At 57.4% G+C, this 24,162-nt stretch overlaps 1 protein-coding gene across 3 annotated transcripts; it reads right to left on the minus strand.

Moving 5' to 3' along the window:
- Nucleotides 1–739: 739 nt before the first annotated feature.
- Nucleotides 740–23,631, minus strand: HEXA (hexosaminidase subunit alpha). 3 transcript variants are annotated; one of them, XM_075897551.1, is made up of 14 exons: nt 23,359–23,630; nt 15,653–15,751; nt 14,862–14,927; nt 14,631–14,677; nt 14,279–14,389; nt 13,211–13,312; nt 11,908–12,040; nt 10,701–10,881; nt 10,181–10,267; nt 9,726–9,798; nt 7,737–7,917; nt 7,255–7,345; nt 3,270–3,374; nt 740–2,726 (listed from the first exon to the last, which is right to left on the minus strand). In XM_075897551.1, exons 1-14 carry the CDS (start codon nt 23,597–23,599, stop codon nt 2,663–2,665), a joined length of 1,581 nt encoding a protein of 526 aa, XP_075753666.1. In that variant the 5' UTR covers nt 23,600–23,630; the 3' UTR covers nt 740–2,662. The 3 variants fall into 3 exon arrangements, with proteins under 3 accessions (XP_075753666.1, XP_075753667.1, XP_075753668.1); XM_075897552.1 differs by lacking the exon at nt 15,653–15,751 and having other exon boundaries at nt 23,359–23,631; XM_075897553.1 differs by lacking the exons at nt 14,631–14,677; nt 23,359–23,630 and having other exon boundaries at nt 15,653–15,685.
- Between the last annotated feature and the right edge of the window lie 531 nt (nt 23,632–24,162).

Here is a 24,162-nt window from a genome sequence, read left to right on the forward strand (position 1 = left end):
CCAGTACTGTAACCACTAGGAAACACTGCTTTGCACTGATCTTTACCACATAGGTCATGCTAGTTAAGGCCCTGCCAACAAGGCACCAATTTCTATTGCTGGTTTGGGAAGTCTTCCAGTCAGCACAAGCTGCACAACACAATCCCACATTATTTGAAGACAGCAGTTTCCTGTTGGTTTGATTTTTGTATTTAGCAACATGCATTTTAGGCAGTGCATTAATTTCCCACAGTCTTTAAATGAGATGAGATGTTCAGGCTGTTTCCGTTTGCACCACGTGGGCCCCGGCAGACTGGTGCCCGGCAGCAGCACCCTGCGAGGGAGGAGGCTGGGATGTGCTACACTATTTCATATTACAATGTAGGGCCCCTGGCAATGTTCCCCCCCTGTCCCTGGGCTTTAACTCGTGCAGCGCTTACAGAAGAGGTTTTCAACTTTCCGTCTTGTGCAGACCCCTACAAACTTGCAAACGCAGGTGACGACCTCTTTGGAGAGCTTAGACACAGATGGTGGACTGCCAGGGTCCATGGCCTACAGCTGAAAACCACCGTTCTACGGTAACAACCACCTTCTGTGGCCTCCCAGTGGTCCACGGACCATGAGCTGAAAGCCACTTGCCTACAGAAACAGCAGCTCTCCCAAGACTGCCCCCTAGTGGTGGCAGGAAGGACTGCAGACATAACTCTCCCTTTAAGAACACATTCGAGAACTAGAGATTTAAAATACATTCAAACGCAGCCACTTGTGGAGATTTTTAATGAAAATTTAATAATCGTCTAATGTGAACAGTAGCAGAGAAGTGACAGCACAGCACTGGCTCATTTAAAGAAGAGCTGCACAGTGGTCGTACTAGGGATGTAAAGGGTTAACCGGTTACCCAGTACACATTCGCCTTACCAGGGTAACCGATTAACCAGTGGCTGGCTCAGCCGGAGCAGCCCCCTCCCAGGGCACAGCCCCTGCCCGTAGCACAGTGGGCATGGCCCAGCCTGGCCAGAGCAGCCCCCACCCTCAGTATTCCAGTTACCTGGTTCAACATGCCATGTAACTAATTAACTTTTGAAAGGGGACATGGCATCCCTAGTTCCTACCGTGCAGCATCTTGTCCAGTACAGAACGGTCAACTCAGAACCAGATGCCAGTTGGATGGAGACCAGGAGATCCTCGCCGTCAGGGACGGGTGTCCTGCCTCAGCCATCATCTAGTGAACAGCCCATCTGGTCGCTGCCTCTAGGAGCATCTAATCAACCCCAAGAGAAATGTGGGCCGACCCTCGCTGCCAGGACTCAAACCCTGGGAGGATGATACGCTGATGAGTCCTGCCTGACGCTGCCCACCCACCAAGGGCTGGCCAGCGAGAGCACAGGCAGGTGAAGGGGCGGAGAGGACCTGGGGCAGAACACCTGCCCCCCAGCACACTGGAAAATTAGGACCTGTGAGGGAGAGCCCAGATGGGACCGTAATAGTGGTGGGCAGCTCCCTTTGGGCTCCCTGAAAAGCAGATGGCAAGAGGGAAGCTGCGAGAGGAAGCTGGAATGATTGCCTCATAACGGCCCTGGGCAAGACTCAGGCAAGAGCAGAAGCAGCGCCCAGGAGGGGGAGCAGGGACAGGCATGAAGAGGAAAGCACAGCTGGGCTGCAAGCCCCGGGGCTCACAGGGACAAGGAGAGAGGAAATGCAGACCAAGCAAGGGCTGGGCTAACTGGCCTGGCATAGCCTGTCCCCACTTCCAGCTTGCAGGGATGGAAACAACGAATACAAATATTAACCTTGGAACGGATCCGATTCTCAGCAGTCACATGGTTGAGCTGCGGGAGCTGCCCGCAGCCCCAGGCAGAATTTAACCCTTCACGGTCACCAACAGGCATCCGCTCTTTGGCTACCCGGTTAAACTCTTCCATCCCCGGCAGCTTGCGCATTGGCACTGGAGAGAGGGTTGCACACCAATGGGGCGTCCGCGCTAGGAAAAGGGGGGGTGTTACAGCTAAGTGGAGCCAGCTAAGCCTACAACTGCCTGTCCCCGCTGGCTAACCCCCTTGTGCCCTCAAAGCCCGAGACAGACCCAGACCACGCACAAGCTATGCTGGGCCCCACAGCGTGAGCCAGGCCAGCCTGGCCCCAGCAGCAGCACCATGGCGAAGACAGGGACCAACCCTGAGTGGAGACCGCTGCTCCCAGAGGCTGGCATGGAGGCAGAGGGGAGAGCAGCTATTCTGCAGCGCGAGGAGTGGGGTGCAGGGCACAGGCAGGGTCCCCTGCTGGGGGGCACGGGTGTCCATCCCGAATGCTTCTCCCTTTGGCCTGGGGTGCTGCATGGGCCACTACAAAGCAAGAGGGCAGCTCCAGCCTGGGCTCGCCTTGTAAGGACCATTCCACGGGCCAAACCCCGCGCATCCCGGGCAACAGCCGACTGGAGCCCAGCACGCAGCCCTGCAGGCGGCCAGGAGCCTCACGCAGCCTGCCCCGGCACCGGCACAGACTGGGAGGCGCCTTCTCCCTCTGGATTCCTCCTTTATTGGATTTAAAATTCAAACCGTAGAAAAAAGGCAACTATCTAAACCGGCTCATTGCAAGAGCAAGAGCAACGGGGACGCCCTGGAGCACACGGCGCCGCTCTCGTCCGGACACACACGGCGCGGGTGGGGGCAGCTGCACGCTCCAATCAGGACCCACCATACTCGACGTCACAGAACCCCGTAAAGAGAGGCTGCGCCTGGACGCCGCGCCTGGAACAGAAGAGACGGAGATGGAACAGGTCACAGCAGAAGCCGGGTAGTCGAACCTTGGAGGGGGAGGCGCTCCTCGGCTCCCTGCCCAGGGGACATGCTGAGGTGAAGGCTTCCTGTCGCCTCTCGCCCGGACACTGGAGCTCTGAGGTATCTGATGACACGTCAGGGCTCAGGAAGGCCAGGGAGGAGCCCGATTTTCACAGGCTAAGCAACGGAGACCCGCACGGCAAAGCCACACGCTCCAGCAAACGGTGCCGGCGTGTCCTGGAGGCAGCGCCGAGGCAATGCTGCAGCACGGCCCTGGCAGCTTTGTGCCAAGTGCTGCCAGCCCCCCAGATGGCAAGCTGAGGTCCTGACCACTCACTTTGCATAATCCCAGGGCCCTAGGAAACACCTGGCTCCCACTTACAGCCTGCCTCCCTGCAGACCCTCCGCAGTTCCAAAGGGGTGCCCATTCCTGCGCACCCCAGCGGCAACCCCTGCCCTCCCATCTAGCCAGAGTCTCGGGTGGAAGGAGCTAGCGAAGGCAGCCACCATTACCTGAGCAGCGTGCAGCGGAAACCCGCCAGTCGCGCATACGCGTCTTGCAGATCTCTCACCGTCTCGTTGCTCCACAGCCTCTCAGCTACAGCCCCTGCTCGCGGCCTGGAGAAAGGACACAGGGATGGGTCACTCTGCACAGGGAGCCAGAGAGCTGCTCAGAGCATGAGCTCCCAGACACCTCTGAACTGACTGAGAGGAGGCAGCAATGCAGGGGTGTCTGCCGAAAGGACGCACTAACCTGCGGAGGAGCACGGGGGCTCCGGGTGCAAGCCCTGGGTGTGCGGAACCATTACCAGGCTGCTACGCTTTGCTATCATTGTGTCAGCACACACAGGGTTGAACTGAACCAAAGCCGCTCAAAGGCCGGAAAAAAATGGAATGGTGATGGAGGCGGCAGGGGAGTTATGAGAAGTCGAATATCAAACGTGCCTTAAATATCACGAATAACTGTTAGTCCCCAAGACCCTTAAAAGGGAAAAGCAACTACTCTCGTATTTCCTCTGAACAAGCAGGGTTGAAGCTACCACCCTTCCGCCTGTTCCATGTGCCAGTTCCTCCTGAAGGAACTCACAGCAATGAGACCAGCATCCAGTCCCCAGCATGCAGGAGACGGGGCTGAGAAGCCTCAGACCCCCCAGAACTAAGAAACAGGAAACAAACTCTGCACAGCTCTGTTACTCAGACAAGTTCCCCTCCTGATCTGCACCTGCCCCCGTCTCACTAGCTGGCTGCTACGAACACTCCTTCCTCTGGAGTCTGATGGGCAAGACACTTTGCTTTGCTACACAGTCAGGATCTGTATCTGTTCCATCCTGTGAGCCAATTAAGTACCGGAGACTTTTTCTGGGTGGGCAACTGTAAATCAAATAAACAGTTTAAATAGCAGCTTGCTGCAAGGCCCAGAAAACTAAAGGCTCCGTGGGCTAAACTTCCCAACACAGTTGCTTGCTTTAGGAATCACTCTCTCCAGATGTGGCTAATCTATTCTGTTCCTTCAAAACATTCTCTTGTTCTGCAAACCCTTAAGGACGTGAAATGCTTTATATGCAACCGAAACTGAATGGGCTCGCTCCACTCAAGTCAGCAGAACTCGACGGGATTTTGCTGGCTTTCTCTTGCAAGGGTTGTTACACTTTGGAAGGGATGCTAATTCCAAATAACAAGGAGGAAAAAGAACACTGACAGACAGAAGCACCTATACAGGATATAGCTTTGGAATATTTAAAGAAATTGGTTAAAGGGGAGAAAATCCCTATTAACAGTAGGAGTTCATAGAGAAATACAACCCTTGAAAGGAAGAAAACAAAAACCTCCAATTAAAAAAAGCATCAAACGAATCTGTTATAAGCCAACACCAGTTACTGTTTGTTGTGGGAAGCAGCAGGAAAACTGAGAGTTCGTTTGTCAGACGCCAATTGGAAACAAGAGCCACGCCCCCTGCAACACTCCCGGAAGCAGTGCGGGGGGAGGAGGGGCAGCTCAGTTTTCTGAAAAAAGCTGCAGAAGCAAGATACACAACGAGATATGCATCTTGGACCAGCCCTTTGCCTGGGCAGGCTCTCCCCTCCCAGGGTTCCCAGCACAGTGGAGGCCGGAGGTTTCATTTCGGAGCCTGTATTACTTAAAAACCTGAAAGCCCGCTAGCTGAGTCACCTCCCCTTGTAGGGAGACCCCAAGGAACCTGAGATCGGCTATGTACAACTGGCCCGAAAGAACCTCGATTAACAACTCGGAGCTGTCGCTTTTGATGTTTTCATCTCCTCCTTTTCGTACCAAACACTAGTTCAGCCTTGCTCTCTGCAGTTACCTGACATGTGACAAATACTCTACACACACTAGGGAACTGGTAACTGTCCCTTAGAAGCGCAAGAAGAAGTGCTGGTGATTTGTACTGATGGCTGTATAAGCAGCATGTTGTATTCAGCACATGCTGGCCCCTCTGCTATCTAAATGTGACCATAAGGCTGTGGATTGTATCCTTAGGTGGTTCTGGCTGAAATAATAAACTTGCTGTCTGGCTAAGAACAACTGAGCACACTGACTGGCAAAGTGCTGTCCCATGGTAAAGGTGGATGTGAAAAGGACGTGGTGTTACTGAGTAAGCGATTTCTCCCTGCGCTCAACAGAAAGGGCTTTTCTGAGTTCTGTTCCGTTCCAAGAGTGGCTGGAACATTTATTCAATTGGCAAATCCAATGTGTTTGGTTTCAGCTTTAAAATCGAACCGGCGCCTCGGCAAATTAGCAGCATTGACCCACTCGTGCTTGTAAGTCACTGGGAAAGCAGAGTGTCACTTGCCAAGGGTGCTACCTCCGGATGGCTGCAGCTCAGGCCAGCCCACCCAAGTGAGTTTTAACCGAGCTAGTGCCGGCCCCAGAATAGCCAGACGGATTTTGTCTAGGGACAGAGCCAAGTGGAGGAGACTTGTAGATGACCTATGCTCCACGTGGAGTACAAGGCTTTAGTAGTAGTACACACCTGCCCAGCACTGCCCTAGCTTTGCTGTTACTGGCACCGAACTATATTAAAGCTCGCTTGGGTACATGTGCACATGTGGCAAACACACCCAGTGACTGCAGCGTAGACAGACCCTGGGAGGTGGGTAGAGGCCAGCCCGCAGCCGAGAGACAGAGAATACTTAAGGAAACCTGCCAGCTGGTTCCTCACAGATGTTCCCCAATGAACAGCACACTGCTTGTGTACACCTTTGTGGCAATGGCCACCGCACCTGGACACAGACTGAACAGGATGCGACGGCAGAACAGACGCCCCAGGATCTCGCCTTCAGTAACGTTTTGCAGCAAAAATATGAGAGGCCGCCCCTGCATGGTAAAGCGTAAGTGGAGACGAGGGGAAAGTCGAGCGGGGGAGACCAGTGGTGCTAGAGGACTGACGACAGGAAGACTGGCTAAGTCCTTCTGAGGGCCAGGGGATCGTACCGCTCAGCAGTGAGACCCATTCGCTCAGTTTCACCCGGGGAGAAGGCAAGAAGAAAACTGAAGTGGGACGGTAGCATGACAACCTCACATACGCCTTCCAGTGCCATCCTCCCAGGAGGGGGTAATGAGTCCCACGGGGCCTAGAGAACTCCAGCTGACACCTCTCCGTTGCCAGCTGAGCTGGCGAGCCCGGAGCAGGGCCATCTGCCATGAGAATGACAGGAGCAGGCCACTGGCCATTTTAAGCCAACAACTATTTGTATCGGTCCATCAAAATTTATAAGCCAGGCTGGGCAGGAAGGGTGCCCCTGGCCTGTGTGTGTCAGGGGCTGGGAACGGGCAACGGGAGGGATCACTGGGTAATTCCCGATTCTGTTCACTCCCTGTGGGCAGACAGGACCCTGGGCTGCATGGACCTTCGGGCTGGCCCCACTTACATTCTTATTTTGATAATCATTTAGCTGGTGGGGTTTTTAAAGGCCCTTGGAAAACAAGCACTCGAGGAACCACGCCGGGTCCAGCCTAGGGTAACAGCCACTTAGCTGTGCCTGAGGGGGCTGGAGACCGTCAGCGATTCAGGCCATGCAGTTCAGCACAAGGCCATTAGATGGAGGTGGCACAAGGACCAAAGCCCCGTATTCTGCAGCGCCCCTAAGCCCAGCTACTCATCTCCAAAGGGCCCTCTGAGCCAGCACTGGGGCCAGTGCATGTCCACAGGATTCACACGCAGCTGGCAGGCGGCTGCCTGCTCTGCTCTGCCAGTGCACCCCACTCTGAGCACGCCCCACGCTGCACAGAGCTGGGATGCACTCACACAGCGGGGGCACTTCCTTTCTGCTCCCTGCTGCGGGGCCGCACTACAGCCAGCAGACAGCCACAAATCCAGGCTGATGGGGGCCAAGCACTCCAGCGCGGGGATCACCCCAGCTGTGCACTCCCACTGAGACACAGGCCCAAATCTCTTCCCCCCGGTGGGGCGGACAGTGGGCCAAGGAAAGTCACCTCTGTGAGAAGAGAAGAGCTCCTCGCTGCTGGGTTCTCTTACCAGAGCCTGGGCGTCAGGTTAGTTACATCCACGTATTCCCCCCACATGCAGGCCTCTCCGCCAATGACCAGCGCTCTCTGCTCAGGGCTGCCTGTCAAATGACAAAGGACAGAAGACAACGTGACCCACTGAGCACGGCCCTCAGTGCCCACAGAGAGGAGTCTGGTAGCGCCTCCAGCCACAGAGCCTGCCCCACCCGTTTGGGCTGCAGAGACTCCCTGGAGGCCCGGATGGCAGCCGTCAGCACCACATGCCGAGGGACAGTCTGACCATTTCACACCAGGCTGCAGCTGTACCTGGAGCCAAGGCCACATGCGCTTGTGCTCGCTGGGTTCAGCAAAGGAAGCACTCAACTGGCCTGCTCGCTGTTAATGGACCAGCCAGGACTTCCGCATCACAACCTGGCCAGCCAGCTGCGTGCGAGGCTGCAAGCCAGCCCCTGCAGGGGGGGCCGACACAGCCCATCTGGGCAAGGGACACACCTTCAAACGCCAGCGGCTCCACCTCGTAGGCCGCCTGCCAGTCCTGCCCATACGAGATGCGGTTCAGGTACCAGGGGGCAGACAGCAGGGCCCGGTAACCAGCCTTCGTGACTCGAGCCATCTCCTGCTGGTATGCCCCAGCGTTCTCCCGCCACACATGGATGATGGTGTCTGGCTTCACCTGGCCCCCATCCCAGAAACGCACGTGATGCTCCATGCAAGGGCTCAGCAGGCCCCACTCGCCTACCACGAGAGGAGAGCCCCCGAGGCAATCTGCAGCACACAGCACTGCAGGGCCAGCCCAGAGCCCCCCAGAGCACCTTGCTAGACACGCTGGCCTCCTGCCCTTCAGCCGGGGACCCTGCCGCAGACGGGGGGAGCTGCTGCTGCCCTGGCAATGGCAGAGACACCCCGACCCTGCCCGACCCAAGGGATGGCACTCCCGCTGTCCCTCCTACCACGTGCCCAGCCCAAGGGGGAGGCTGGGACAGCCCGGTGGGCAGGGCATGGGACTGGGATTCTGGACTTCCTCCAGGACCTCAGGCAAGTCTCCGGGACCTCAGGCCCCCTCCCTCTCCCCCCCGCCCCCCACTCCCGCAGCCCCTGCCAGCCTCCCAGGAGGACAAATCCAGGAACAGCAGGAGGTGCTCAGTTACTATGGCAACAAGGGCAGGTACCTGGACAGCGCTCCCAGGGGAGTCCCTGCTGCAGCCCTCTCTGAGCAGCACCCTCCCCCCCCAGCAGCAGGCAGAAGCGGCCGCCGCACTCCCTCCCCCCCCAGCACCAGGCAGGAGCGACCGCCGCACTCCCCCCCCCAGCACCAGGCAGGAGCAGCCGCCGCACCCCCCACCCCGCCAGCAGCAGGCAGGAGCAGCCGCCGCACTCCCTCCCCCAGCACCAGGCAGAAGCGTCCGCCGCACTCCCTCCCCCCCCAGCACCAGGCAGGAGCAGCCGCCGCACTCCCCCCCCAGCACCAGGCAGAAGCGACCGCCGCACTCCCCCCCCCAGCAGCAGGCAGAAGCGACCGCCGCACTCCCCCCCCCAGCAGCAGGCAGAAGCGACCGCCGCACTCCCCCCCCCAGCAGCAGGCAGAAGCGGCCGCCGCACCCCCTCCCCCCCAGCACCAGGCAGAAGCGTCCGCCGCACTCCCTCCCCCCCCAGCACCAGGCAGAAGCGACCACCGCACTCCCCCCCCAGCAGCAGGCAGAAGCGGCCGCCACACTCCCTCCCACCCCAGCAGCAGGCAGGAGTGGCCGCCGCACTCCCCCCCCCAGCACCAGGCAGAAGCGGCCGCCGCACTCCCTCCCCCCCCAGCACCAGGCAGAAGCGGCCACCGCACTCCCTCCCCCCCCCAGCACCAGGCAGAAGCGGCCGCCGCACTCCCTCCCCCCCCCAGCACCAGGCAGGAGTGGCCGCCGCACTCCCTCCCCCCCCCAGCAGCAGGCAGGAGTGGCCGCCGCACACTCCCTCCCCCCCCAGCAGCAGGCAGGAGTGGCTGGTTTCAGCTGGGGAAAGAGTGGAAGGGGCCCTGGAGAGAGGTGCAGGGAGCCTCAGCCTGGGGGGGCAGCTCTGAGTGCCATTCCTGCAAGTGACAGTCCCTGGCTGTATTCCTCGCCCACCCCCACCACCAGCAGGCCGCAGGGTGAGGCCTGGAGCAGGTCCAGCGAGCAGCTGGCCCAGCAGGCTGTGACCAGGCAGCCACAGGTTGCAAAGGGAGCTCTGGCCCAAAGGGGAAGCACGCCCTGGACAGGGCTGCCCTGCCGGGGCCAAGCCACAGGAGCAAGAGAGAGCAAATGGGCAAGGGTGGAGAATTCCTCACCTCCACCAACCCCTGGGCCAAGAACGAGCCCGGGCCCGGTGCAGGAAGAGGCCATGCAGTGAGCAGGTATCCCCCCGCTCACACACACAGGGGCCCCCCAATCCCGCGCCACACTGGGGCACAGGGCATGACTGGAGCCCCATGGCTACGGGGCAGGGAACGGCTCTCACCCTCACGCCATTGTCAAACACCTCCTGCCACACCACGTAGCCCTTGCCGTAGGAAGAGACAATGTCCAGGAGCCTGCAGTCAGGAGAGAAGCAGCACTGATCAACAGGGCCAGCTCCCTGGCACCAAGGAGAGTCCCGCCCGAGCCCCCAGCTGTGTCTGGACAGGAACCTTCCCTAGGCCAGGCGCTCCCAGCAAGACGGGACGTTACCTTGGTTCTCTCCCTCCCCATCCCAAGACTGGTCCTAAGCAGGGCCCCCAGCCCATCCCCACCCACAATCCAGGGCCCTGCACACCTGGGCTGAGGTCTCCGGACAAGGCGTGGTGGGCCACAGGCAGGTGCCAGCTCTGGTGTGGGGTGGGAGTTCCCGGGGCAGAGTGGTGGGGCGGGCCCGTGAGCCCATGAGGACACTGCTGACTGCAGTGCTGCTCCTGCAGGCCCCGCTGTGCGCCTCACCTCTGGATGTAGAAAGACTCCAGTCTGGTGTAGTCTTGGCCAAAGCCCATCTTCTGCATGAAGGCCTGGACTTCCGGATTCGACCGCCTGCGCGCCCGAGAGAGGAGCAATATGAACGCACAGGCCACGCTGCGCCCTGGGGCCGTGCTGAGGACGAGTCACGCCACAGTGCGGGGAGGGATCACCCCCACGGCCCGAAGGATGCAACCCCACAACCGTCTCGGGAAGGGCTCAGCATTCATCTCTCTCACCTTGCGTCTAGCCAATGGCTCAGTGTCTCAGTTCCCCCTCTGTGCAGGGGAGTTACAGTACTGCCCTGCCCCCCGTGTCTCCTTTCCATCTCCCTGGGGCTTACGTACACCACCTAGCACAGCAAGGAGCCAATCTCCTTTGGGGTTTCTATGCACCGCTGTAACTAGACCTCCAGTGATCGGCGCCCACGGCCTATGGCCATTCGCCCCGCAGAGCCTGTCCCTGCTGGCCCGCCCCCGCCGAGCGGCGGCCAAGGCGCACAACCCACCAGCAGGTGAAGTCAACCTCGTCGCCGCCAAGGTGGAGGTAGAAGTCTGGGAACACGGAGCTGACCTCTCTGAAGAGCTCGTTCATGAACCAGTAAGTGGCATTCAGGGTGGGGTTGACCGGCCCATAGGACCCAGAGGGAACCGAGCCTGCATAGCAGGGCGTCAGCAAGCCTGGAGCACCTGGGTCAGTACCAGAGAACACCGTAAGGAAGAGTTTATGTGCCACCACTGGCAGGCCAAAGCCGCCTGCTGCTCCCCAACGCTGGCCACCGGACAGGACAGCCAGGCAGAGCAAGCCAGGGGGCAGGGAGAGGAGAAAGCAAAGCATCCGCCCAGGACAGGCAGCTGTGGGTTGACTCCATCTTCTCCCATCGCATGCTTCGGTGACACCCATCCCCAACCCCCGCAAGCATGTCCCAACCCCGGATCCTAGCGCACCGGTGGGGTATGTCCCATCACCCCATGGACGGAGCAGACTGAGGCCTAGAGAAGGGAAGGGACGTGCCCAGGGTCAGCCAGCTGGTCAGAGGCAGACCTGGGAATAGGCCCAGACCTCCGGACTCCCAGCCCAGTGCTTACTGCCTGGGTTGGGCAGCCTCAAGTTTGCCAAGCAAGGCTGAGAATGCTGTGGCTGCGCTGCAGCGGGCAGCTGGGTGCTGGGAGGGGAAGGGGACGTACCCTGAGCCCTCCAGCCCAGGCTCTTCGCCTGCGTGGGGAAAGGCAAGCGTTGCATGGCCATGGCTTCCGGAGGAAAGCACAGTACTGAGCATGGACTAGCCAGCAGCTGGAATTCTCTTCGCCTTGCCCCAAGCTTGTGTGCTCCTACTGGGCCTGGCCTCCCCTGGATTACAGCCCTTCCACGCTCCCCTCCCCCTTACAAATGCTCATGGAGGCAGCAGGGGCATGTGGCGGTGCACTGGCAGAGGCGACGTGGGCCCGGGATGGGGCAGCAAGGAGTGTTATAGATCAGGAGCGAGGAGCAAGGACAGAGCGCACAGACAGCACCTCTGTACCGTGCCTGGCTACATCCTCAGCCCACCAGACACGCAGGGAGGGTTGCTGAGAGCAGTCACTGACAGGGGGATGCACGCAGGTCTAGCTGGGTGTCTGTGCCGAGATCTAGACCGCTGAGATCCACCTTTGGGCACAACCCCCGAATTCCCAGCCCACCTTTTGCTCTGTGCCCAGGTTGGCCTCGTCCCTTACCTGGGCCCCAAGAGTGGGTGTGGCCAGGGGTGTCAAACTCTGAAATGACTCGGATTCCCCGGAGCCGGGCGTACTCGATCACCAGCTTCACGTCGTTCGCCGTGTACACGTGGGTGGCGGGATTGTAAGCCCCCTGGGGGGGCAAAAGAATCAAGTGCCTCCTGCTCTATCTAGACCCACCCCGCCCCCCAGCAGCCCTCGGCACTGGTCAGCTCTCTGCTGCGCTGACAGGAAAGGCCCCGGGCCCGGGCCCGGCCCCAGCAACGGGTAACGACCGGAAAGCTTTTGTGCTGGGCACAGAGGCCGCCGAGATCTGCCTCCTCCCAGCTGGGCCCCTGTCCCTGCCCACACGGCTTTGCAGGGCTGGGGGAAGGAGCCGGATAGGGCTTTCTGTGCTGCCCCTGCAGGCCAACGTGTGGCTGGGAACTTCCCGGCCAGCTGCAGTTTCCAGGCTGAGCAGCAGGTTTCCGGGAAGTGCCCAAGTTTCCTCCTTACATCAGACAGTCACGTGAGTGAAGGAAGATGGGGCGCTGCCCCAGGAGACCCAGACCTGGCCCCAAGGATTTGGACCCCACCCCCTCAGCTGCTAGCAAGGAAGCGATGGCTTGTCACCCACAGTGCTCCTCCCGTTCTAGGCTGAAATCAGAGAGAGCTGCTCTTCGGCTGCGACCTGTCACGCCAGGTAAAGTGAGCACATGGCTCAGCCCTGCACCTGCAGACCCCACTGCTATCCCCGCCCTGGCCCCACACAGCACGGCCCCTGCCCTACCACCCCCGCCCCACACAGCACGGCCCCTGCCCCGCCACCCCCGCCCCACACAGCACGGCCCCTGCCCTGCCACCCCCGCCCCACACAGCATGGCCCCTGCCCTGCCACCCCTGCCCTGCTATCCCAGCCCTGGGTCCCGACACCTCACTGCCACGTATGCGTGCTGCAATTCAGCGATGCGAATATTGTCAAGGGCCTGGACTGAGCCGCTGGACTCATTTCACGGGTGATCCAGGCTTCTGTTCAAACCTGATCTTTCCCGGCAGCACACAGCCCAGGCACGCAGGGGGCGGCAGTCTCTCCCACAGGGCTGCTGACAGGATCAGGTGCTGGGCAGCAGTTGGGCTGAGCCCCCTTCACACAGACCGCACAGGCAGACACACCTCCACCGGGAGAGGACAGTACCGAGCCCACGCGGCTTTGAGGGACACGGGGGATTCCCACCGGCTCTCGTGGTGGCCCACAAGGCGAAGGGGCCCTGGGCCTCGCTCTGGGAGCCAGTCAAAGGTCAGGGCGCTGCGCAGGGAGCGCTACCTTTCGGCTGAGCTCCGGGAAGGCTGTGCTCTCGTAGGGGAAGGAGGGGTCATCCACGATGTGCCAGTGAAACACATTGAGCTTGTTGTAGGCCATGACGTCCTGGGGAGCCATAAGAGAGCAAGCGGGTTCAGAGAAGCACGCCCGGGCCCTGCTCTGGCACTCGGCCAGCCTTTCCCACCCCGTGCGCTCACACGGCCTCCCAACAAGGATCCGGACACCCAGATCGATTCCCACTCGACTTCTACTTTGAACACGTGCCGGTCGTCAGGACAGGGCCATACCCACCCCCAGCCCTCTGGTATCTGAGTCCCGGGGGCTTTACACGCTGTCACTGGTAAGAGGTTCTGCCCTGGACACTTGTGAAGTCGTGTTCACAGGAGGAAATGAGTCAAGTAACTGTGCTGCCAATACTAGGGGATCCTGCACTAGCCTCAGGGTGAGGGGAAAGGCTTGGGGGAAAGATACCACCAGCCTAACTCCCAGGACCACCTACAGAGGATCCAACACCCCCCTCAGGCCCAGTTCTTTCTGGACAAGCACAGAACCATCAGCCGCAGGACTAGCGCTCCTGCTGCAAGCTGGAGGGGGTGTCTGCGGGGCACTCTCCCCCCCCCATCTCATCCACACAGAGAACGAAAACAGTCCAAAGGAGGCAGCTGCGAGTTCCCAAAGGAATGAACCCTGCAAGGCGCCTAAGGAGGACAGCAAGCCAGGAGCGTGCACCATTCGGAGCATCTGTCCTTGGTGCCGATCCACCCCCCTCTCTGTGCTCTGGCTGAAACCCACCAAGCAGCTTCACTCGGAGCTCCTCTCCCTGCCCGTGAGCGCTGCCATGGCGCTTTAGCTGTACCTGGCTGCAGGGGCTGGCCATGGCTAGGAGGAACCATCTGACCGCAGCCCTGTCAAACACAGCTGCAGCCACTGCCGGGCCCAGACCCAGAGGCCCTCAAGAAGCCCCCAGCTATCCCACAGAAGGGAGTGGCCAGCCAGACTGTTCTGCCTACAAGCCCACAGCAGAGGCTGGCCAGCCTGGCAGCAAGGCGGGGCACATGCCCGGGCACGCACCAGCGTTTCCAGGATTGCCCGCACAGGCAGGTAGTGGCGAGACGTGTCCAGCAGCAGCCCCCGGTGGGCGAAGCGAGGAAAGTCCACGATGTCCGTCCTGTTGAGGTAGAACTGCAAGAAAGGGCCCCGGGGAGATGAGCAGCCCGCCGGGGAAGGCCTGGAGCAAATACCCAAACAGCCCAATGTCCCCAGGAGAGCACACGCGCTACAGCAGTGTTAGCTGCCTCCCCGGGGCACAGGAGGGTCGGGCAGGGGCACCGCCATTGGGCTGCGGATGGCACTTGGCAGTCCAGCCGCAGCAAGGCAGGGCAGCGCACCCCCACCTGCATGGCATCAATGTGTGTGCACTCACCGTCCCGGCCTCGTCTCTCCAGACCAGCTGGCTGAAGGTCTCCAGGCCTGCGGGAAGCAGATAGAGTCAGGCATTGGGTGCGGAGTCCTCCCTAAGGAGCGGAGCCCAATTCACAACCACGCTGGAGCAGGATGATGCTCCAGCCGGTGGGCCAGGGAGCAGAGGCAGCAGCAGGGGTCCCCCAAAATCATTCCTAGGGCCAGGCACCACAAGCAGCAAATGCAGCCTCACCTCGGAGGGCTCCCCAGACGCTCTCTGCAGACAGCAGCGAAAGCTCCTCAGACGTGGACAGCTTGTCTGAAACACAGCACCACAGGGCTGTTAGCAGCGCCGACCCAGCCCTCCCTGGTGCCAGGGCCTGGACTGAGGCGGATGCTGCTAAGTTCTGGATGGCTTTCCCCAGGGACCCTCCAGCCCACCAGAGTCCAAGCCTCACCGTCCGCCTCGCTTAGTGCCTCGGCACTCCTGAGACTCCAGCACTAACGGGCGTGCACCAACAGACAGGAGACTGAAAGGGGGACTTCTGCAAGAATGGAAGATGGGCAGGAACCAGATACAACCAATCCCCTCCTTAGCCTTCCCATTTACACAGGCTCAAGTCAAAATGCTCTGCCACCAATCTGCCAGGAGATCAAGGGTAGAGAGTACTCTATAGCTTGGACACCTGTAGGCCCACCAACAGTCCCACACTCCCACAGAGCCACTTGCTTGCAGTGAGGCAGGACTTGGGCACCTGGGTATAACAGACAGAGTACTGATGTTTTCCACAGCAGTGACCCAGGGGGACCATAGGTCCCCAGCACTGTGGGCTCCAGGGAATAGGAGACTCCTGCTTTAACTGTCTCATTGACAGGGGCCATTATTCCGAAAGGCAGGCACATTCTGCACAGCCACGTACACCCTGCGTCCAGAGCTTCCCGGCAACGCTCTCTGGCTGCAGCCAATGACCGCCCGGCTTAAAGCTGGCCAAGATCTTTGAGCCAGCTAGCGCAGCTCTCGCTGAGCGACTGGCTGATGCTTACAGCTCTCCACCGAGTCCATGTCGGGAAAGCCATCGCAATGCGGCGTGGCGACAGACACCAGCAGCTCCGTGCAAAGAGGCTCCCAGGAGCGCGCATCCTCTGTAACACACACAGAACATGGATTACCCAAATGCCGCCCCAGCCCAGCTTTGCAAGGTACCTGCTGACGTGCTGACCTGTCCCTGCTCACTTGGGGTAGGTCAGGGCAGAGCAAATCAGGCTTGGCCAGAGAATCCCTACAGCCAGTCTAACTAAGGCCACAAAGCTTGGACTCTCACGCTACCGTTGCTCCAGTTGCCAAGAAAAGCCCTGCCCTGTCCTTGGGGCAAGGGCAAGGCTTAATCCAGAGAGAGGGGAGGATGCTGCCTGTTCGTAGAGCAGAGACAGGGGCTTCGTCAGACCAAGTGGACAGCGAGCTCCAAAGCCAAAGGCCTCTCCTACAAGAGCAAACAACCAAGCCAGCCGAACCCCTGCTAGGCTGCTGCCTGAGTCTCATTCCAGGGCAACGGAAGCACGAGTAACACGCTGCCCCCCCCCCACGCTACCCCCGCCAGCTGGAAGTCAGGACCTGGTGAGCGCTGCCTTGGCCATCCTAGGAGAGTCAGCAGGGGGCTGATCACTAACAAGCCACCTGAGCAGGAAGGGCCGCGCTCACCAGTGGAGTCTGCCCTCAGTGCTAGAGAGACCAGACTGGCTAGACTGACTCGCACCAGTTAAACACAATCGTAGCAGTGGGGGGGATACATAAGAGACCAGAGTCCACACACTCACCAGCTCACACACTCTGGTTAGCGTAACCCTGTTTGGAGAGCAGCGGTGAGGCTGCGGGGTCCTGGGATGGAGACCAGACCCCAGGGCATTCCTCCCCTTCCCAAACGCCGAGGGGAGAGATGACCATGCATTTCAGAGTGCACAGTGCCCTTATCACCGGGCCCCATCCAGTGAAAACAGCAGAAACTGCCCACTGATCAGCCTCCCTGTGTGTGTCTGGTCAAAGCAGCAATGGGGTCAGGGGAGACTACGCCCAGGCACATTAAAGAGTGGAGAGGATACAGGGGCACTTGGTGGCTCTGCAGGTGAGCCCTGACCACTCCTCCCTACAATCCAGAGCCTGGTTTGGATATGGGGCAGGATTTTCCAAGCACCCATTATCAGCCTAACTCTGCTCCCCCTGGAGTCCCGGCCAAAAACACTGACTCCAATGGGAGAGGCTAGGCCAAGCCGAGCAAAGGGTGGGGGCTGTCCAAAGCAAACTCAAGGAGGATTAATTGAGGGCCCATAATGCATAGCTCTTACTGGGAATCATGGTCAGCTACTCCAGTCTCAGAGGGAGCTCATAAGAATGGCTGTATTGGGTCAGACCAAAGGTCCATCTAGCCCAGTAGCCTGTCGGCCGACAGTGGCCAGCACCAGGTGCCCCAGAGGGGGTGGACCGAAGACAATGATCAAGCGATTTGTCTCCTGCCATCCCTCTCCAGCCTCTGACAAACAGAGGCCAAGGACACCATTTCTATCCCCTGGCTAATAGCCTTTTATGGACCTAACCTCCATGAAATTATCTAGCTTCTCTTTAAACTCTATTATAGTCCTAGACTTCACAGCCTCCTCTGGCAAGGAGTTCCACAGGTTGACTATGCGCTGTGTGAAGAAGAACTCTCTTTTATTAGCTCAGAGCTAGAGTGGCAGGAGGTGCTGCCCACCAGGCCCGGTGGCACTGCTCACACTTTGCCCACCTTAACCAATACCACTGGTTAACACTCCTGGGGACAACCAGAGCCAACGCACCATGGCTGAAGGGACCAACATGCTACAGGATGCAAAGGAGAGCGCACATGTCGGTTACAGAGACTAAGACTTCCATGGCTTCGGGTCTACCTGGTATTCAGATTGCATGAGGGACCGAGTGCTGGGAGCTGAAGCCTGCAGAGAGGATCTAAAGAACCACACATGATATTTCTAGGACAAACCATTATGTGGAGAAGGGGCAGGCTGCAGACTGATAGACATGGGGAGGTCACTAGCAAAGGCTGCCACATTGCCCGGGCTGGGCAAAGCAGAAACCCAATCCCTGTGGGTATCAGGGAAAGCCCCTTTCACACGCCCCCACTACTGGAGAGAAAGACCCACCACTGAATTGAAGAGGTAGGGCCTCGCTCTCGCCAGGACTCTTCCTGGGACCAGCAATTCCCAGCCCAGCCAAGTGGAGAACCAAGTCAGGAGAAGAAGGGATTTTTTTTAGATGAACTTTCTGAGTAGGCAGAGGGAGGCCAATAGGGAGGCGTGACCCACCCCCAGTGCAGGCTATAAACAGCTCTCTCTGAGTGCAGAACAATAGCCGTGATTCTGCTAATCCAAGGCTGAGTCAATAATGGCAGGATTGTTTCCAATGAAAAGGCCTTTGAGAATTTTCCATCAGGCACCAGCTGTTCTTTAAGCCACCTTGCCAGAAAGCAAGAGTTGTCTGCTCAGTGATGAGCGAGAGCTGGCAGGACACCCACCAGCCAAGGCGCCTTGTCCCAGGGATAACTGAAAACCACTGCCCCGACTTCCCAGGGAGCATGCAAAGGTGAGTGCCAAGTGGGTTGTGTAAGGAAAGCACCGAGCTCTGATGGAATCTCCACGGACAACCTCACCCCTGGAACCCGATACCATGACAGCTGCCATCAGCTAAGGCACCCAGAGCTGGCAACCCCCTGCGTGGATCGGAGCTCCTGCTGGGAGGGCGTTCTCAGGGACAGTCCTCACAGTGTGAAACAACACCTCCATCTGCTCCAGGCCAGGCTGCAAAGTGTGTTTGTTTGAACAGGCTTTCAGAGAGGACAAGAGGATAAGGATGCATTTGAGAGGTGGTAACACATGGCAGGAGAATCCTTCCAGCAGCTCTTCAAACAGCAAGCAAGCATGTTGAGGGCTGTGCTAAAAACAAAAAGAGCTGAGAGATCTAAAACTGTTGCAGCCCAGAATCATGTTTGCTTTTTTTGCATTAACAGGAGAGTTGTGAGCAAGACACGAGAAGTCATTTTTCCACTCTACTCTACATCGATTAGGCCTCAGTTGGAGTGCTGTGTCCAGTTCTGGGCACCACACTTCAAGAAAGATGTGGAGAAATTGGAGAACGTCCAGAAAAGAGTAACAATAATAATTAAAGATCTAGAAAACGTGAGTGATAAGACTGAAAGAATTGGGCTTGTTTAGTTTAGAAAAGAGAAGACTGAGAGGGGATGTGACAGCGGTTTTCAAGTATCTACAAGGGTGTTACAAGGAGGAGGGAGAAAAGTTGTTCTCCTTGGCCTCTGAGGATAGGACAAGCAACAATGGGCTTCAACTGCAGCAAGGATGGTTTAGGTCGGACATTGGAAAAAAATTCCTAACTGTCAGGGTGGTTAAACACTGGAATAAACTGCCTCAAGGGGATTGTGGAATCTCCGTCACTGGAGATATTGAAGAGCAGGTTAGACAGACACCGGTCACGGATGATCTAGACAGTGCTTGGTCCTTCCGTGAGGGCAGGGGACTGGACGACCTCTTGAGGTCCCTTCCAGTTCTATGATATAGCTACTGCAGCCCCCACAACCCACAGCCTTGAGTGAGAGGGCAGGAAGCAAGGTAGAGTAGAACTGAAATCATGAGTGGGATATGAAGAGAATGAAAGAAACCAAGAGACCCAAGGAGAAAGCGACAGAGAACACACTCACACTTGGAACTAGGGATGTTAGCTATCGGGTATTTCTGTAAATGCTTGACATTTTAGTGGTTACACATGGCAGAGGGGAGGGAGGGGAGACAGGCAGGAGCTGATACGCATGGGAGCTGGCTTGAAAGCCGCTTTTCATGTCTACCAGCTCCCACCTGCCTCCCCACCTCGCACGCTGCTGCCTCTCATCCGCAGGGACATCCGCTTGCAACTGCCATTGGCAATGGATTGCTGTTCCTGGGCTAGTCAAGGGGAGCTGCAGGAAGTGCTGTCCTGGTCCTTACTGCAGACGTGCAGATAAATAGAGCACTGGCAGCCTACCTGGGACTAACCCTGAGGCCAGACTTAGTCACTAGGTGGTCAGGCTGCAAAGCCTAACCCTAGCAAATCATGTCCAACCCAAGAGCCATCTCGGGCTAGTATGTGAGTACTAGGATGGAGGACTGCTTTGGATTGTGTTCCCACACTTACAAATCATTGAGAGTTTGGGAAAGCTGCTGACATTCAGATTCCCAGAGGCAGTTGGGCACCTAAATGCCTTTGAGGTGATAGCTCCGCCTGTTTCTCCCTCTGTACAATGGGGATGACATTACTGCACTGACTCCTGGGCTAAGAAGGCAGGTTAATTCATTGATATTTGTAAGGCAACCTGAGTCCCATATGCAAAAGGAAGGAATGCAGTTCAGAACAGAACATTCAGACCAATTCAACAGCCGCATCCTATACTGATGGGAGTGCAATGAGGAATGTCTACATTGGAGTATCCCAAAAAAGCTATCCCGCATCTTCACAGCAAGGCCGTTATTTCAGGCTCACTATTCCAATGTCCCTGCAAACCTCATTCTACAAGGAGCAAAGGACATTTAAGAATAGCGCTTGATTTAGAAACTGACAAAATAAGCTATTTTGAAATAACATTCAAATAAGATACACAATCTGAGCTACACAAATTGCATATCTTATTTCATTACAATGCAGCATAGATACACCCTGAGGGTTCAGATTTTTTCTATATTTCACAAACTAGTTAATTTATCACCACTTTTAGAATTAAGACTGGACTGCCAATGAAAGTGGGAATCTGGGCTGTGTCTAGACTGCATCCTTTTTCCGTAAAAGGGATGCAAATTAGACACATCGCAATTGCAAATGAAACAGGGATTTAAATCCCCCCTGCTTCATTTGCATAAACTAGGCTAGAATAAGGAATCTTTCAGAAAAGGCTTTATTTTCCAAAAGATCCACATCTAGAATGGTGCTTTTTCCCAGCAAAGCTCCGAGCCGGAAAAAAGCGGCAGCCATGTTTATGCAAATGAAGCAGGGGGGATTTAAATCACCACTTCATTTGCAATTGCGATGTGTCTAATTTGCATCCCTTTTATGGAAAAGGGATGCAGTCTAGACACAGCCCTGGGCTAGGTTTACGCTGGCATGAATTTCCAAAAATGCTTTTAACAGAAAAGTTTTCCGTTAAAAGCATTTTCGGAAAAGCGCGTCTAGATCGGCAGGATGCTTTTCCGCAAAAGCACTTTTTGCGGAAAAGCGTCCGTGGCCAATCTAGACGCGGTTTTCCGCAAAAAAGCCCCGATCGCCTTTTTCACGGAAAACAGTACTATGCTGTCTACACTGGCCCTTTTGCGCAAAAGTCTTTCGGAAAAAGACTTTTGCCCAAACGGAAGCAGCATAGTTTTTCCGGAAAAGCACTGATGATTTTACATGAGATCATCAGTGCTTTTCTGGAAATTCAAGCAGCCAGTGTAGACAGCTGACAAGTTTTTCCGGAAAAGCAGATGATTTTCCGGAAAAACTTGCCAGTCTAGACACAGCCCTGGTGTCTGCCGGTGTTTGACAGAACTGACCTGACAAGGCAAGGGAAATGGGGAGAGAAACTGCTTTGTTCAGCTGTTGGGGAAGCGGGGAGAAGGGGGGGGGGGGGGAGGGGGAGAGAATTTGCTAATCATTGACTTTAATAAACCAGAGCAAGTTTCTTTTGCTTAAACAATCTGAAGTGTATTGTTTGACAGTGCTTGAGTTTTATCTATACACGTTCAGGGGATGTTTGCCCACTCATTGCTGAGCTTGTCTCACAGTAAGGACTGGGATATCTGCTACAAACATTTAACCTGCTCTCAGGGTGATTTTGTTTGTGTTTCTAGTTCTATGTTAAAATTGGTAACTGTTTGGTGCACAGAGAACACTGGAATAGGAATCAGGAGATCTGGGTTTTATTGCCAGTTCTGGAACTGAGTGGGTAATGCTGGGTGGAGGGACTTCACCTTCCTTTACCTCAGTTTCCCCATGTGTTAAACATGGATGCTGCTGACATCCATTGTGATGCACTTTAAGAGCTACTCATGATGTAAACGCTAGGTACTATTTTCATTCTGTGTGTCTACAATCTATCAGTGGGGCTGCTAGACTCCAATTGGCCACTAGTACTAGCCAGTTTTGTTCTCACATGAATCCAGTGTATGAGTCCACAGAAGGGATCCCTTAGAAGAGTTGCAGCCACCTACTTTCCAGCACCCTAGCATATGTTTTGGTTCTCTGTAAATGAAGAGCCCAGGTTGGCGCTCTGCTTACTAGCATATCATCTTGTACAGAGTGTAACAATTTTAAGCTTTTTAGAAGACAGGACACAGTCATGTGGATATTTAAAGAAACAAATGGTACATTACTTGTATGATGCTGGGAAAAGCAACTGCCTCCCTGGGCCCATACATGCAATTCTAAGCATACCCACACACATGCAATTCTAAGCATACCCACACACAGCTGTCTGCCAACATTAGGCTAACATGCTTTTGGCATGTAGTAGGTGTGGGACAACCGCTACAGATCAGTGTTGTAGTAGCCCAAGAAGTCCAGGCCTCACTATAAACAAAAAGTTGTGTTAGAATACAGATGATCCCTGAACTATTATAGGACATGTACCACAGATGTGATATAAAAATCACCACCTGATTTCATTTGTTACCCGCTAACCATATGTTAATTTTTAATTGTAAACCCTACTTGGAGGAGCCAAGATAGGCAGACCATCAGGAAGCATTCATTTTTGGCTGCTGGAACCAAAAGCTAGCCCAGCACGTTCACTTTGCATAACCAGACATGCAAACACTTTGCAGAGACCTTGCCTAAAGGCGGCAGTTTCCCAGCTGACAGGAAGAGGGGTACTGGTTACTCAATACAGTCACATCATAAACCATCCAGTGCGGTAAGCCAATCTGGTGTCACAACTCACACTCTTTCCATTTCCTTCAGTCCGATAATCAGAAGTCACCAAGCCAGTAGCATGTTTGTAATACTTTTTTATTTCAAGTAGCTAGTCCTGCAAAGACTGCAATGGAAGATGTGTGCTCAAAGCATGGTCTCTATAGGTCTCCCTTTAAAAAGGCAATAGAAATATTGCTGTTGGTCTGGAGTTCTGCAACAATTTGAAGCCCCTTGACAGGTATGAATTCAATGCCCAGCACTGACATGGGGCAAGCTCTCCCTGCCCCCCACTTTGCACAAGGAGTTAGTGCTACTGGTGCTGGCCAAGCAGGAAGGAGGGAGCAATATGAAGCATCCCCAGGGGCACAAGCACGATGTCTGCTGCCCCCAAGCCTGAATGAGCCCTAGGGACCCCAGCTCCGGCCGAGTTCCTGCACCATTGGGGAGCAAGATGCTTCAAGCCTGCCAGCCCCTCACCTGCGTTGGGAATATTATAGTGAAGGGGGCCGCACCCACTGGGGCCCATTTAGTGGAGTGGGATCACAACCCGCTCTAGGGTAGCTCACCACAGCCCGCCCTCGCTCTGCCCCTCCCCGCAGGGGCAGCGCCCCCCCCCCAATGCCCGCGCTCTGCCCCTCCCCGCACGGGCAGCGCCCCCCCCATGCCTGCGCTCTGCCCCTCCCCCCACGGGCAGCGCCCCCCCCATGCCTGCGCTCTGCCCCTCCCCCCACGGGCAGCGCCCCCCCCATGCCTGCGCTCTGCCCCTCCCCCCACGGGCAGCGCCCCCCACCCTCACCTGTGGCGCGCGGGCCGGCCTGGCGCAGCAGCCGCCAGTAGCGCTGGAAGGCCTGGTCCAGCACGGCGCAGCCCGGCCCCACCGCCGAGGAGCGCGCGTAGCCGAAGCGGAACCGGTCGGGGCTGAGGCGGCAGCGGCCCCCGCCCGGCGCCTGGCGGATGAGCTGGGGCCGGGGCCAAACGGCGCCCGCAGGCACCAGCCCGGCCAGCGCCAGCAGCAGCAGCAGCGCCGCTCCGGCCATGGCAACCGGCACCGGTCATGTGACTCCAGCCGGGTCAGGTGACAGGCCCCGTGACCACACCCCCTCTCTTCGCTCGCTGACAAAGGCGGAGCGGCAGCCAGAGGGGGCGGGGCTTCTCAGGAGGGGGCGGGGCAGGGGAGTCCAGGCGTCTGCCCTCAGAGGGGCCCCCTCAGGGCCTGTGCGGGGGCATCTGGGGAGTCCCCAACCCCATCCCGCCCAGGGCCTGGCTCAGCCCCTCAGCCCCACGCCCCAGGGTGGGCAGGGGTCAGAGCCCCCAGGGCCTGCCCCACCCCGCCCAGGGCCTGGCTCAGCCCCTCAGCCCCATGCCCCAGGGTGGGCAGGGGTCAGAGACCCCAGGGCCTGCCCCACCCCGCCCAGGGCCTGGCTCAGCCCCATGCCCCAGGGTGGGCAGGGGTCAGAGCCCCTTGGGCCTGGCCCACACAACGTCAGGGTGTGCCATCTTTCCGTCTGCACATCAACCAGCCCCTTGTTCGGGCTGGGGCCAACTGCTAGGCGCTGAGCTGTGCTCAGGGCACCTGGCGCTGCTAGGCTGACAGAGCCCG

The sequence above is a fragment of the Pelodiscus sinensis genome, chromosome 14 (assembly GCF_049634645.1).
Source record: "Pelodiscus sinensis isolate JC-2024 chromosome 14, ASM4963464v1, whole genome shotgun sequence".
Classification (NCBI taxonomy): domain Eukaryota; kingdom Metazoa; phylum Chordata; order Testudines; family Trionychidae; genus Pelodiscus; species Pelodiscus sinensis.